This window comes from Zalophus californianus, chromosome 1 (genome assembly GCF_009762305.2).
Source record: "Zalophus californianus isolate mZalCal1 chromosome 1, mZalCal1.pri.v2, whole genome shotgun sequence".
Classification (NCBI taxonomy): domain Eukaryota; kingdom Metazoa; phylum Chordata; class Mammalia; order Carnivora; family Otariidae; genus Zalophus; species Zalophus californianus.
In genome coordinates, this window is record NC_045595.1 from 149,455,651 (window position 1) to 149,469,657 (window position 14,007).

At 37.2% G+C, this 14,007-nt stretch overlaps 1 protein-coding gene across 1 annotated transcript in view; it reads left to right on the plus strand.

The window, feature by feature from the left end:
* Positions 1-14,007, plus strand: part of HSPBAP1 (HSPB1 associated protein 1) — a 61,928-nt gene that overhangs the window by 8,239 nt on the left and 39,682 nt on the right. Inside the window, exon 2 of the mRNA XM_027584173.1 lies at positions 6,751-6,936. Within this exon, the coding sequence (XP_027439974.1) occupies positions 6,751-6,936 (186 nt within the window). The remainder of the gene's footprint in view (positions 1-6,750; positions 6,937-14,007) is intronic.

Sequence of the window (14,007 nt, forward strand, 5' to 3'; positions counted from 1 at the left end):
TTTAAGGCTGAATGATATTCCACTGTATGATGTCAATGGATGTTTGGGTTGCTTCCATCTTTTGGTTATTATAAATGTGTGGCTATGAATATGAGTGTGCAGATATCTTTTTAAGACTGCTGTTGAATTTTTTTGATGAATAGTTGGATAAAATAGCCATTTTATTTTGAAATACAGAAAATTTTCCTAGTGGAATTGTGAAGAGCTAGATGGAAACATTTTGGTAGAAATTTTGAAGATACTTTGGAGCCTTTTAAAGAATTTTAGTCTTTGAGACACTATTATTTCCAGTATTTTTTTGGTAAAGCTTTTATTTATTTGAGAGAGAGAGTGAGCACAAGAGGGTTGAGGGGCAGAGGGAGAAGCAGACTCCCTGCTACGCAGGAAGCCTGATGCAGGGCTCTATCCTGGGACTCTGCGATCATGACCTGAACTGAAGGCAGATGCCCAACCGACTGAGCCACCCGGGCGCCCCTATTCTTTGTAGTATTAATTTCATTTAAAATATAGATTTACTTTTCCTTACTTTAAGTTTAGGACCAGTATTTGTTTTGAACTTACAAGTACTATTTATGAGTTCTGGCATAAATGGATTAAAGTGAGGAGGAGAAGATGATTTTCTGGCTTGACTGGGCAAGAGTTACAAATGTAAAGAAATGGGAAGAAGAGGATGTGAAGTGTCCAGCACCTAACTGTCTCCTGGTCTCAGCCTGAACCTGCCGGGGTGTCACTATCGCACCAAGCACTGGCATTGGAAGGATTCTGTCATAACAGCCTCAATACTTCAGTGGCACCACCTTCTAGACCTTGAAATTCAAAGGGTTTATGATTAGTCATCATTTTACTTAAGCATCATTTACTTAAGCATATAAGTTAACAACTTATATTAACTTTTAGGAGAATTTTCTTGGTTTATATTGACATTTTTAAAATAGTGACTTTAAAATGAAAAATAATCGTTGGTGTAAGTTTTTTTTTTAATTTTTTTATTGTTATGTTAGTCACCATACATTACATCATTAGTTTTGATGTAGTGTTCCATGATCCATTGTTTGTGCATAACACCCAGTGCTCCACACAGTACGTGCCCTCTTTAATACCCATCACCAGGCTAACCCATCTCCCCACCCCCCTCCCCTCTAGAAACCTGTTTGTTTTTCAGAGTCCATTGTCTCTCATGGTTCGTCTCCCCTTCCGACTTACTCCCCTTCATTCTTCCCCTCCTGCTATCTTCTTCTTCTTTTTTTTTCTTAACATATATTGCATTATTTGTTTCAGAAATACAGATCCGTGATTCATCAGTCTTGCACAATTCGCAGCGCTCACCATAGCACATACCCTCCCCAATGTCTATCACCCAGCCACCCCATCCCTCCCACCCCCCACCACTCCAGCAACCCTCAGTTTGTTTCCTGAGGTTAAAAATTCCTCATATCAGCGAGGTCATATGATACATGTCTTTCTCTGATTGACTTATTTCACTCAGCATAACACCCTCCAGTTCCATCCATGTTCGTTGGTGTAAGTTTTACCATTTGGTCTTTGGTATGAATGTAGTCATTTTGTTAAGTAGTACTTGCATAGTTCCATCAGTGTTTTTCTGATGTGGCCTAGATGTTCATTATGTTTTACCCTAATATCTACCATTCCACAAGTTTTTAAATTTTTTGTATATACAGAATCGTTAGATTGATGAAACCATCATAGGCTTACATGTATATATTTAGAAATAATTTAGATTACTATGCCAGGACCCAGTTTTGTGACCTGCTCTTTTGTCACCTTCTAAAAACTTTTAAATAAGATTTTAATAAAATTTAATTGAAATTTTATAGTTATTAACATTTTTTTTTAATTATACCTGACATGAGAGAAGAGTTAGTTTCAGTTTCAGGATCTTTGTTGTATTCTATCAATATTAGGAATGAATTCTGGAAACTTGGGAAGTTTTCCTTGTTCTCATCTTAAATTCTAAATCTCAGATACTAATCCAAGCCAGGTATTAATTGATGGAGGAAGGCAGATTGCTAACAAATTCAGAGAAATTAAGTTTCAAATTATCATGTAGCTTGCATTAATTAAAGAAAAAATTGCTGAGAAAGAGGCAGTTTGCTTTTTATTCATGTTTCAGTACCTCCAAAGAATGAGTTGAAACCAAAGCTTTAATAAATTGTCAGAATTACATGCTACATTTAGAGGGAGAAAAGACTATGCAACACCTAGATCACTAATCTTTTTTTCAGCAGTTTCTAGGTCATTTCATTAGAAATTGTTGCTTGCTGCAAGTTTAGACCTAAATACACTTATCCTTTAAAGGCTGTCAAGGTTGCTTCAGAATTTTTATGCTCTTTGCAGATATTCCTGGCTTGGAGTGACTGAGTGCATCCCTAGGCTATTTAATTAATACAGTGTAGATTGCATTCTTCTTTAAAGGAAATTGTAACACTTTAGTTTGCTAATTTAATGGCCCAGTTCATTGTTGATTAAACTATCAGAAACCCAATTACTTTTATGTCACAACCAAGTGATTGTTTTATTTCATTGATAGGCCTGAGATTCTGTAAATATGCTAATTTCTTGTTCTGGTGAGCATCCTACTGCCTGTTCTGTATACATTTTATCGCACTTTTTATTCATTTAGCAAACGTTTGAGCATTTAATATATCCCAGTCACTGGGCCAGGTGCTTTCTCAGCAAATTTTAGTTTTTAAGGTCTCTTATTAAATAACTTCTGGGATGTCTGGGATTTTTAAATCAGATCATTAACTACTTTTTTAAAAGGCATTATGTTAGAGGAAAAAATATTTCTTTGAAGCTATTCAAAAAGTAGTGTCAAAACACTACTCATATGTTACTAATGACCATGTATTTATTTGTGGAAGGGTGGCAAGATATATCTTACCCAAATATGAGAACTCTTTGGGGAACGTTCAAAGCCAGATCTATTGGCTCTGATTAAAATAAGCAGAATAGGGGCGCCTGGGTGGCTCAGTCGGTCAAGCGTCTCGTCTGCCTTCAGCTCAGGTCACGATCCCAGGGTCCAGGGATCGAGTCCTGCATTGGGCTTCTTGTTCAGGGAGGAGCCTGCTTCTCCCTCTGCCTGCCACTCCCTCTGCTTGCACACTCTCTCTTTCTGTCTGACAAATAAATAAATAAATCTTTTAAAAAAATAAAATAAGCAGAATAAATGAATCCCTACCCCAAAAGGACTGGTGCTTCTCTTTTTCTCTGCCCTTTAAAGTTCTAGAAACAAAGTGTTCAAAGCTTGAATATTTTGTAACTATAGAACTGAAAGAGTGCTACAGGTCAAACCAGCCATGATTCATTCAGTGTGTAAGTCACAGAGTATTTTATAGAGAGAATATGGTTGTCCTTGAAAACAATAGCCTCAGAAGGCAAGGTGTTAAACCAGTTATGAACTAGTAACAATCTTGACTATAAGAATTAATTTTTATATGTGAAGGAATTTAGGAGGTAGAATTTTGCTGGTATTGATTTAGTAGCACAAAGATGGATGTTTTGCATTCTTTCAGCTGAGGTTTGCAATTTCCTGGGCTTTTGTTTGTTTGTTTAAGCCCAATGTGGGGCTTGAACTCATGACTCCAAGATCAAGAGTTAAATGCTCTACCACCTGAGCCAGCCAGGCGCCCCTGGGCCTTTCTTTGATCTCTCAAGGTGGCTAACCATCCTGTCTGTTTTCCAGGCAAAATGTGGGAGAGAAGGCTAAGGGCAAAAAGACTGACTAGGCAACTTCCAGATATATCTCTAGTTGCTTATATCTGCATAGGAGTCTAGGAATTGTAATTTTTCAGCCACACTCGTTGTGCAGAGTTGTTAGTAAGGAAGAAGAAAATGGGAATGGGATAAGGTAGGCAACTAGAAGTCTCTACTACAGGTATTATCCCACCAACCCCTGTCCACATAGGCACAAACCAAAACATGCCTCTCTCCCTGACAGCACACCTGGATTTATTATCCATGAATTGTTCTACAGCTTTCCGAAACTTACTTCTCTTTTCAGATTATACTCTCTCTCCTGAGTTTGTAGTGTTCGCGTAGGTCCCACAGTTTGATTTCTCTGGAAGCAGGATGGTGCAGTGGAAAGCGCACTGCACTTGGAATCAGGGAACCTGACCTGTAGTTCCAGTCATCACCGGTGTGTTTAGCTTTGACATCTGAGCTTCCTATTCTTCCTTTGGATAATGGAGTTAAAATGTCTTTTCTGCCTGTTTTGTAGGCTTCTTAGATGAGCAGATGAGCAGTTTTAATGTATATAAACGTACATGGCAAATAGTAAAGCATCATATGAAGAAATGCATTATGATGATGATGATGATGTTCAAAACCAAACTCTTCATCTTCCCACCAGAATGAGCTGCTGCTCCTAACTTTTTTTTATGTCAAGTCACAAAGTCTGGAAACCTCAGTATCCCTTATGGCTGCATCTGCCTCCCACCCCACATCTTTGCTTGCAATAGTCTTTGATACTATTATCCTAGTATTTCTATATCTCTACGATCTCTGCCTTCCTCACTCCCCCCCCCCCCCCCCCCCCCCCGTTGTTCAGGGCCTTACTGTAACACTTTTTACTTGGCTAGTACAGTAGCTCTCTGAGTTAATTCCAGTCTCTGCATCTCCACACATTTCTCCATAGCCCTCATTTTTATTGCTAATGAATATAATGTACCATGGAAAAAATGTACATAACATTTAGTAATATTCAGTAAATATTTTTCTACTTTTAGACGTTAGGCTGTTTATATTTTCAGTTTTTATGTTATTGTAGTAGATATTTTATGTGTATATGTAAACGTATATAATATATATGAGTATTCATATAGCTGATGATTACTTTGTTAAAAGCAAATTCCTATAACATGAGTTACTAGGTTAATGGGTGGTTATTTGAGACTTCTGCTTCATTTTTACAGTTGTTTGCCAAAGGATAGTACTAATTTATGTGCCACAAACAACAAAGTATTATCATGAATGTATTGCAACTTCTCACAGCCTAGCAAAACTTAAAAAATATATTATAAAAAATGCAGCTTGTCCATTTTTCATGTACACGGAATCCAGGCACTCCAAGTCCAGGAAGGTTTGGTGGGTCGCAATCCAGGTAACCTTGTACTTAACATTTATAGGCGAATATGGGTCAAGTCCCCTAGTGTGAATTTATCAAACATGTCAAAAGTGGAAAACAAGAACCTCAAGGAAGGATAGAAAATTTTGTTCCTGGTCATATCCTGTTTCCCTTATAGGCTCTTTAGCACTTAAAGATAAGCTGGGGCTTCATTTACTTAGAGACACCCAAGGGTGTCTTCTCTCTCTTCCTCCCCCCACCCAGCCCCCAGCTCTTCTACTGCCTTTCCCCTGTGAGTGTCGACCCTTATCTCCTTACTTGGGCGCACTGACTGTGTAGACAATAACAGACTGTCCTCACATGTCTTGCTTACTTTCATCAAAGGTTTAGGGAAGGATTCTGAGTATTTGCCCTTGTCTGAGCAAAGGGGCCAAATTGACTTAAATTTTCATTTTCTTTAAAAACAAGCCTTGCGTTCAGACAGGTACAAATTACTCAAGTTCCTTGATGACTCCTTCCCCATCCCTCTTCCTTTTATCAGAAAGTTTAATTTTTTAAAAATATTTTATTTATTTGAGAGAGAGAGCGCGAGTGAGCAGTGGGAAGGAGCAGAGGGAGAAAGAGAAGCAGACCACACTGAGCAGGGAGCCCGACATGGGGCTCGATCCCAGGACCCTGGGATTATGACCTGAGCAGAAGGCAGCCGCTTAACCGACTGAGCCACCCAGGTGCCTCATATCAGAAAGTTTAGAAGAAAGTTGGATGATGGAAGAATTTGGATTATTTATGAGCTTTTCTTAATTTTTTTGAATTAAGTGTAATTACAGAATAGAGAATGAATTAGAGGGTTTAGCTGACTATTCTAGAGAATCAAATCTAGAGAATCATAAATACATGCTGATGATATATATATGTATATATCTATCCGGAGTCAGAGTATGAAGTATTTTTTGACTTTCCCCCCAAATTTTCCTTTTAAGATGTCTTTAAGGGAAGACTTACTTGTTTCTTTTATTTAGCAAATACTTATTATTACATCCTATCCACGATTTACTTACAGTCTATAATCTGTGAAGTTTATTGAAGTACTCAGTAAGTCACAGTATTTGTTTGTACATATCCCATATCCCTTATACTGTTTATAGATGCAATTGAAGTGAAGGATTAACACCGATATCCATCCTAGTACATCTTTTACCTTTTTAAATCGTGAATGAAAAATAATCCCCCCCTCACCCCTTTGACTGATGTGTGAATTCAGTAGTCTTTTTGGGTAAACACATGATATAGCAAGTAGAATTATACCTGACTCCAGCAACTCTAGTTCTAGAGTAGTTCCCATCAGCATTTCGTATACAACCCTCTATTTAGGAAATACAATTTTCAGAAAATTGTGTCTTTTAAAATTTAAATATGGTTGGAAAGCCTTTTTTAAAAACATTTTTTGACATGAAAATTGTAAATATTTTCCAACATTTAAAATTTAGTATGAAAAAATCATTTAAGAATTATGGTTTTTGAGGTCAAATATTTATGTAAATAGTAATAAATGAAGTGTAAAATGTAGTATAATTGCATAGAAAGATTTACCATAATAGAAATGATATTAGCTATTTTTCCTTCATATTATATGAAATAACTTTATAGTTATCTATTTCTCTCCTTAGGTGAACACGTCAAACCTTTTACACCAGAGAAAGCAAAAGAAATTATAATGGCCTTACAACAACCTGCAATCTTCTGTAACATGGCTTTTGATTGGCCAGCACGACACTGGACTGTTAAACACCTTTCTGCGGTCCTTCGCGGCAAGCAGATACGATTCAGGATGGGAATGAAAAGAACAGATAGAGGTAGGACTACAAATAATCATCATCATAATGTCTCTTTAGTAGCAGTCTCACATTCTTAGCAGTGGTTTCTTTATCTCTAGAGAATCCTTTATTTCTAATCCTGTTTTTGACCATTTGCAGATGGGAAAGTTTTATTGGAAGTTTTAGAAGGACAGTTTGTGTTAAGATTTTTTTTTTTTTTTTGGACTAAGCCTGTAGTTGATAACCTTATACAGTTGATAACCTTATAAGTTGTATTTGTTCATGTATCATGGTTCACTGAATGTGGTAGATACTTAATATTTGTTAATGTGTTATTATTTATGTTCCCCTGTGACTGGGAAGATGATTACTAAGCTTATGGTCCCTTTTACTTTTGACTCATGTAGAATGTGTCCTTTTATTTGTGGCTTCAGGCCCTATATTTATAGTGCTTACTCTCGGTTGTAATTTTATCTCTCTGCTCTACTCAGCTGCCTGACCTCTATGGTACTGCATAAATATGAAAAGTATGTAAAGCTGTCTTTTTTTCATCCTCTTAAGCAATTAGATTTTGCCAGCTTCTTCTTCTTCCCTGGAGACTTGTAACATTTTGATATTTTGCCTTATAGTCAGATAACACAGTTACTGTTAACTCTAAAACTAGTTAATTCAAAGGAAAGAAACAGTGCTGTTTTTAATCTAAAGGAGTCCATAACCGTTGTCTGGCTTTAGAATGTGTATAACTTCTGTTTTGTAGTTTGGTGTCTAGAGTTTGGTAGTCTAATGTTTGCAGCATTGCTGGGAAGTGGCTCTGTGAATATCTATTAATAACTCAGAAGGAACTAGAAAATTACCCGGTTTCCCTTCTAGCTTCTCTAAACTTCTTTTTCTCGTGTTGACCTTCTCGTACATCTCTCAAAAATTACTTGGTTTTTGGTGTCTAGAACCCCCTTGTACTCATGGCAGGTAGAGCAGGATTAATACCTAAAACTCTTTAGCCTCTCATTCTAATCACAGACCAAAATGTTTACTGTATTTTAAAATTAAATGCTAGACCAGCAAAAGGCACATACAAATTTAGCTTGTGCTTTTTCTTTCTTGATTTTAGTCAGATAAATCTTCCATCCACTGAGGTGTCTCTTAGACAATAATTTGGAGATAAATAGGAACTGTAATTTTTTTCACATACCTGATTAGACTCCAAATACAATACAACCACTAATTGCTAACAGTTATTGAGAACTATTGTGTCAGGCACTCTTCTGAGTACTTTCTACATGTTAATTCTCTCTTAATCTTCTTCAAACCCTCTTAGAATGGTACTATTATAAGCCTATTTTGTAGATGAGGCACAGTGATTTGACATTTTCAAGCTAATACTTAAGCATAAATGAAAAAGAAAATAGAAGGTCTCTGCAGTTGTGAGCAACTGCTCTGTTTTTACTAAAGATAATTTTTTAAAAAATTTAGATACAATTCACATAAAATAAAATTTATCATTTTAAAGTATACAATTAAGTGGTTTTAGCATATGCACGATGTTGTGCAACCATCATCATTGTCTAATTCCAGAACATTTCATCACTTAATAAGGAAGCCCCGTACCATTTAAGCAGTCACTCTCCATTCCACTTTACCCCCAGTCCCTGGCAACCACTAGTCTGCTTTCTGTTTTTATACATTTGCCTATTTGGGACATTTCATATAAATGGAACCATCCAATACATGGCCTTTTGTGTCTAGCTTCTTTCATAGCATATTTTCAAGATTCATCCAGGTTGTAGTATATACCACGTTTTGTTTATCCATTCATCAGTTGATGGACATTTGGGTTGTTTCCACTTTTTGGCTATTATGAGTAATGCTACGATGAACATTTATGTACAGGTTTTTATGTGGATATATGTTTTCATTGCTCTTGGGCTTATACCTAGAAGGGGAATTGCTGAGTCATATGGTAACTCTGTGTTTAACCTTTTGAGGAACTGCCAAAACGTTTTCCAAAGCAGCTGAAACATTTTACGTTCCCACCCCACTGTATGATAATTTCTCTACATCTTTGTCAATACTTACCCTATTTTTTATTCCAGCCATCCTAGTGGGTGTGAAGTATTATCTCATTATGGTTTTGATATGCATTTCCCTAATGACTAATCATGTTGAGCATCTTTTCACGTGTTTATTGACCATTTGTATATCTTTTTGGAAAAATGTCTATTCAAGTCCTTTGCCCATTTTCTAAAATTTTATTTATTTTTGTGCACGAGAGAGAGAGTGAGTGCATGCACACATGCACAAGTGGGGGTTGGGGGTGGGGAAGGAGCAGAGGGAGAAGCGGACACCCCACTGAACAGGGAGCCCCATGCAGGACTCGATCCCAGGACCCTGGGATCATGACCTGAGCCAAAAGCAGAAGGTTAACCAACTGAGCCACCCAGGCATCCCTCCCATTTTCTAATTGAGGTGTTTTTTGGTTTGGGGCTGGGAGGTTTGGTCTTTCTGTTATTAAGTTTGAAAGAGATCTTACAGGTCTTCCTCAACTTATGATGGGATTAAGTCCTGATAAATCCATCATAAATTGAAAATATCTCAAGTCAAAACTGCATTTAATACACCTAACTGGATACATGGGTGGCTCGGTTGGTTAAGTGTCTGTCTTGGGCTCAGGTCATGATCCCAAAGTCCTGGGATCGAGCCAGCGTTGAGCTCCTTACTCAGCGGGGAGTCTCCTCCCTCTGCCCCTCCCCCTGCTCATGCTGTCTCTCTTTCTCTCTCTAATAAATAAATAAAATCTAAAAAAAAAAAAATACACCTAACTTAGCAAACATCATAGCTTAGCCTAGCTTACCTTATATGTGCTCAGAACACTTATTAGCTTACAGATGAGCAAAATCATCTAACACAGAGCCTTTTTTTTTTTTAAGATTTTATTTATTTATTTGACAGAGAGGGAGACAATGAGAGAGGGAACACAAGCAGGAGGAGTGGGAGAGGGAGAAGCAGGCTTCCCGCTGAGGAGGGAGCCTGATGCGGGGCCAACTCTGGAATCAGCTTGCATGGGTTCAGATTCTGGCTTACCATGTGACTTTGGGCAAGTTACTTAACTTCTCTGTATCTTACAAATCTTTTCAAGATTAAATGTGTTTGTATGCATAAAACATGTAGAACAGTGCCTAGCACATAGTAAATGCTCCACAAATGTTATTTAAAAATAGAAATAATTAAAAAATAAAAGTATGACTTCCTCATTGTAGAGAACATTGAAAAAAGGGGAAGATCCAAAGAAATGTAAAAACACTTGTCCTATTACCAAGAGAGAACCACTAGTTACACTCCGATAACTGTTTATGCAGGACTTTTTGTATTTTAAAAATAAAGTTGTATTAATTTTCACGGCCTGCTTTTTTTTTTTTTTCACTTCACATGTCCTAAGCAGTTTCTCTTGATGTTAAGTGTGACTTTTAAATGGCTAACACTCTGTTGTATGCTAGTATCATAATGAATTTAAAATTTTTTCCTTTTGATTATGTAGATTGCTTAGAAGCTTCAGATTTATAAATAAGACTGTAGTGAGCATCTTTGGAAAACAAATCTTGTTCAAGTTTCTGATTATTTCCCTAGGATAGATTCCTAGAAGGAGAATGACTGGGTCAAAGGGTGTGAATGTTATCACGAGTTGCAGCACTATGCATGAACCTTCTTACACCAGAAACTTCTGAATCATCTGATTGCCCCTCTGAGTGTTGTCTGGTGACCCTGTGACTTACACACTAAAAATATGTAGCAATCCACCTGCTTCTCTCATTCCCCATGGCCATCGTCTAGACGGGGTTACCCTGCTCTCTCTCACCAACATAGTTGCAGTAGTCTCGTCCCTGGTCCCTCTGCACCTCCTTCCCTCCTGATCCAGGCCATTTTTCATATTGAAACCAGAGACAGGTTTTTAAAAAAACAAATCTCATCGTGTTTTTCTGTTTAAAACCCTTAAGTTTCTTCCATAACCCTTAGGCTAAGGGCCAAAATTTTTGTGTGGTGTAGAAATCCCTGTTTGCCTCATCAGCTTAATCCCTCTCCCTGAGCTCTGGCCAAACAAATATTTTCTTTCCAGCTTTTGTATTTCCAGAGGTTTGCTTCTCCTTTCTTCAAGGCCTTTGCATATAGAGTCCAGCCTTTCTTTTCTCCTTTCCCATTTTCCCTTACTGCAGCTTTCCCTGGTTAACTCCTCTTCTTCCTTCCGATCTTAGCTCAAATATCATTTTCTCATCGAAGTCTTTCCTGATCACAGCGCCTCTGCCTCCCAAATCAGGGGCAGCTTCTCGTTGTACCAGAGCACCTTGTATTTCCCAGTAGCACTTAGCTCAGTTTTAGAATCACGTGGTTAGTCTGTAAGTAATTAACTGTTTGAAGTCTCTCCTCCCCTCAAGAAGGGCTCCTTCCCGAGGGCCTGGGTCAGGCCTCACCATGGACTGAGCACCAAGTGGACACTCAGATATTTGTGGAGTGAAAGAATGAAAGGCCTTTGGTACACATGGCAAAGTGCTTCACAGAAAGGTGGTTTCCATTTACTCTCCTGTCAGAACATGTGAGGGTGCCTGTTTTGCCACTCCTTTACCCAAACTGAGATTTATCTTTAAAAAAAAAAACTGGACTAATATTATAGTCCAATCTCATTAACATTTTATTCTTATTTTATTTACTTAGAAATTCTTTTTGTATCTTAAAAATAGGTAAATATTCTAATATTTTCTCCTGATAGCTTATTTCCCTTTTACATTTTACTCTTTATCCTTTCCTTATTTATTTTGATGTATGGTGTTCGCTGACTTTTTTAGTTAAGTTGGAAATAACAATACCTTTTATTTCAGTACCATTTACTGAATAATCCTGTTTACCCCTACTGACTTTGAAATCATCTTTATTATACTACTGTATTCTTATAAATTCCAGCATCTGTTTTTGGACCACGTATTGCGCTATCAGTTTTGAAGCCTGTAAAACATTTCTTAAATGCTATTTTAGCAACTGATACATATTTTAATATTTGAAAGAACAATTCATCCTCCCTAATTACTCTTCTTTCTCAGTATTTTCTTAGATGTTATTGAATTTTATTCCTCTAAGTGAATTTTAGAGTTAAATAATGTACTCATATTAAACAAATCCTATTGGGATTTTAAGTGAAAATTCATTAAGTGTTGTAAGTTAATTCAGAAAGAATCTACCTTGTGATAATAGTGTTACCTTATTACACACAAACGTGGCATTTTCACCTAGCAAGTCCATTTCATCTCTTAATGAAAAGATTGGGGTTTTCATACAGGTCTACAAATTTTTTTAAATATTATAAATATAAACTTTTTATAGCTGGTATGAAGGAAAATATTTTTACCTATTATATTTTTCTAGCTAGTTGCGATGAGATTTTTAAAAGCCATTTATTTTTGTATGTTTATTTTTTTATGCAGCTATTTATTAGTGTATGTAGTTTTTTAGTTTATTTTTGTGGGTTTTCTCTGAAGACAGGCACCTGATCTTATAATCAGTGATAACTTTGTTTCCTTCCTATTGAATGTATTTCTTATTTTTGTTTTAGGTCTTGGTTTGAGTTTTTCTAGAATGCTTGAGACAGTAGTATTGGTAATTATTACTATTTGAATTATATGTATCTCTTAGTTTATTTTCAGAAGCAGATAATAATATCTCATAGCTCTTTGAAACGATTCTGGATTAAATTCATTTGGATCATATGGGCCCAGTGGCAATACTATACCTCAATTGGCAGTAATTTGGGAAAAACAGTTGTAGAAATAACCCTAAGTAAGCATTTGTAGATGGGGGTGCAATGATGGTCAAAAGTACCCACATTCCATGCAGTGTTTCTTGCTTGTAAAATGATGAAGTCTAGGGGCGCCTGGGTGGCTCAGTCGGTTAAGCGGCTGTCTTTGGCTCAGGTCATGATCCTGGATCCCGGGGATGGAGCTGCAGTGTTGGGCTCCCCTGCTCAGCTGGGAGCCTGTTTCTCTCTCTCTCTCTCTCTGTTCCTCCCCCTGCTTGTGCTCGCTCTTCCTCTCTCTGTTAAATAAATAAATAAAAGAAATGATGAAGTCTAACAAAATTGAGAAATATTTGTTTCCCTACTCTGCAAAACATATTTTAGGACTCCCTTTTATGAGGGTTAAGGCAAACTCAACTTACACACTACTTCCAAATCCTGAGCTCAGTTGAGCTTCTTCTTACCTAACACTTTGACAGTAAGTGGGATGAAAATTGCAGCTGCCTAGGCTACTTCAATGTTAAATGAAAGAACAATAATAATAAAGTTAGAAAGGAATAATTGCTTTGCAGGAAATAAACTAAGAAAAACAACTGTACTACCCAGAAAGAAATTGTCATGATAACAGAATGAAAACAGTACCTTTGGTGCTGCTACTTCCAGGAAGGAAACATTCAAAAGATTCTATTTTGAAATCACTATGTAAATGTAAAAAAGTCTGTCATTTCCATTCATTGCATTCATTGTAATTTTCTCCTGACAGTAACAGTTCTCACATGTAATTTTTGCCCTTTTAGATTTTAATTTTTTAAAGTACAGAACTTGCTGTGACAGAGAACAAAGTCCCTTGATAAGGCTGCAATACAGACATGTCTGTGAAAACCGGCCTACTATTGTACCCCCCAGGGACAAGTATCTCAAGTAATAGCTTTAGTATTCAGTTCGATCAGTTGGACTGAATTTTATGAAGTGAAAACTCATAAGACAGTGTAATGACTTCAGGCTTCCCTTGGAGCTTACTGAAATGACTATAAAATGACTCCTATTTCCCAGAACCATGCAGCTGTCTTGCCACATGGGTTTTTGTTTGTTAAAAAAAACTCTGTATATTCCTATGTTGTTGGGGTAAATTCTTTTTTTTTTCTTTAAGATTTTATTTATTTGAGAGAGAGAACAAGCAGAGGGGAGAAGCAGAGGGAGAGGGAGAAGCAGGCTCCCTGCCAGGCAGAGAGCTGGATTCGGGGCTCAATCCCAGGACCCTGGGATCATGACCTGAGCCGAAGGCAGACGCTGAACTGACTGAGCCACCCAGGTGCCCCTGTTGTTGGGGTAAATTC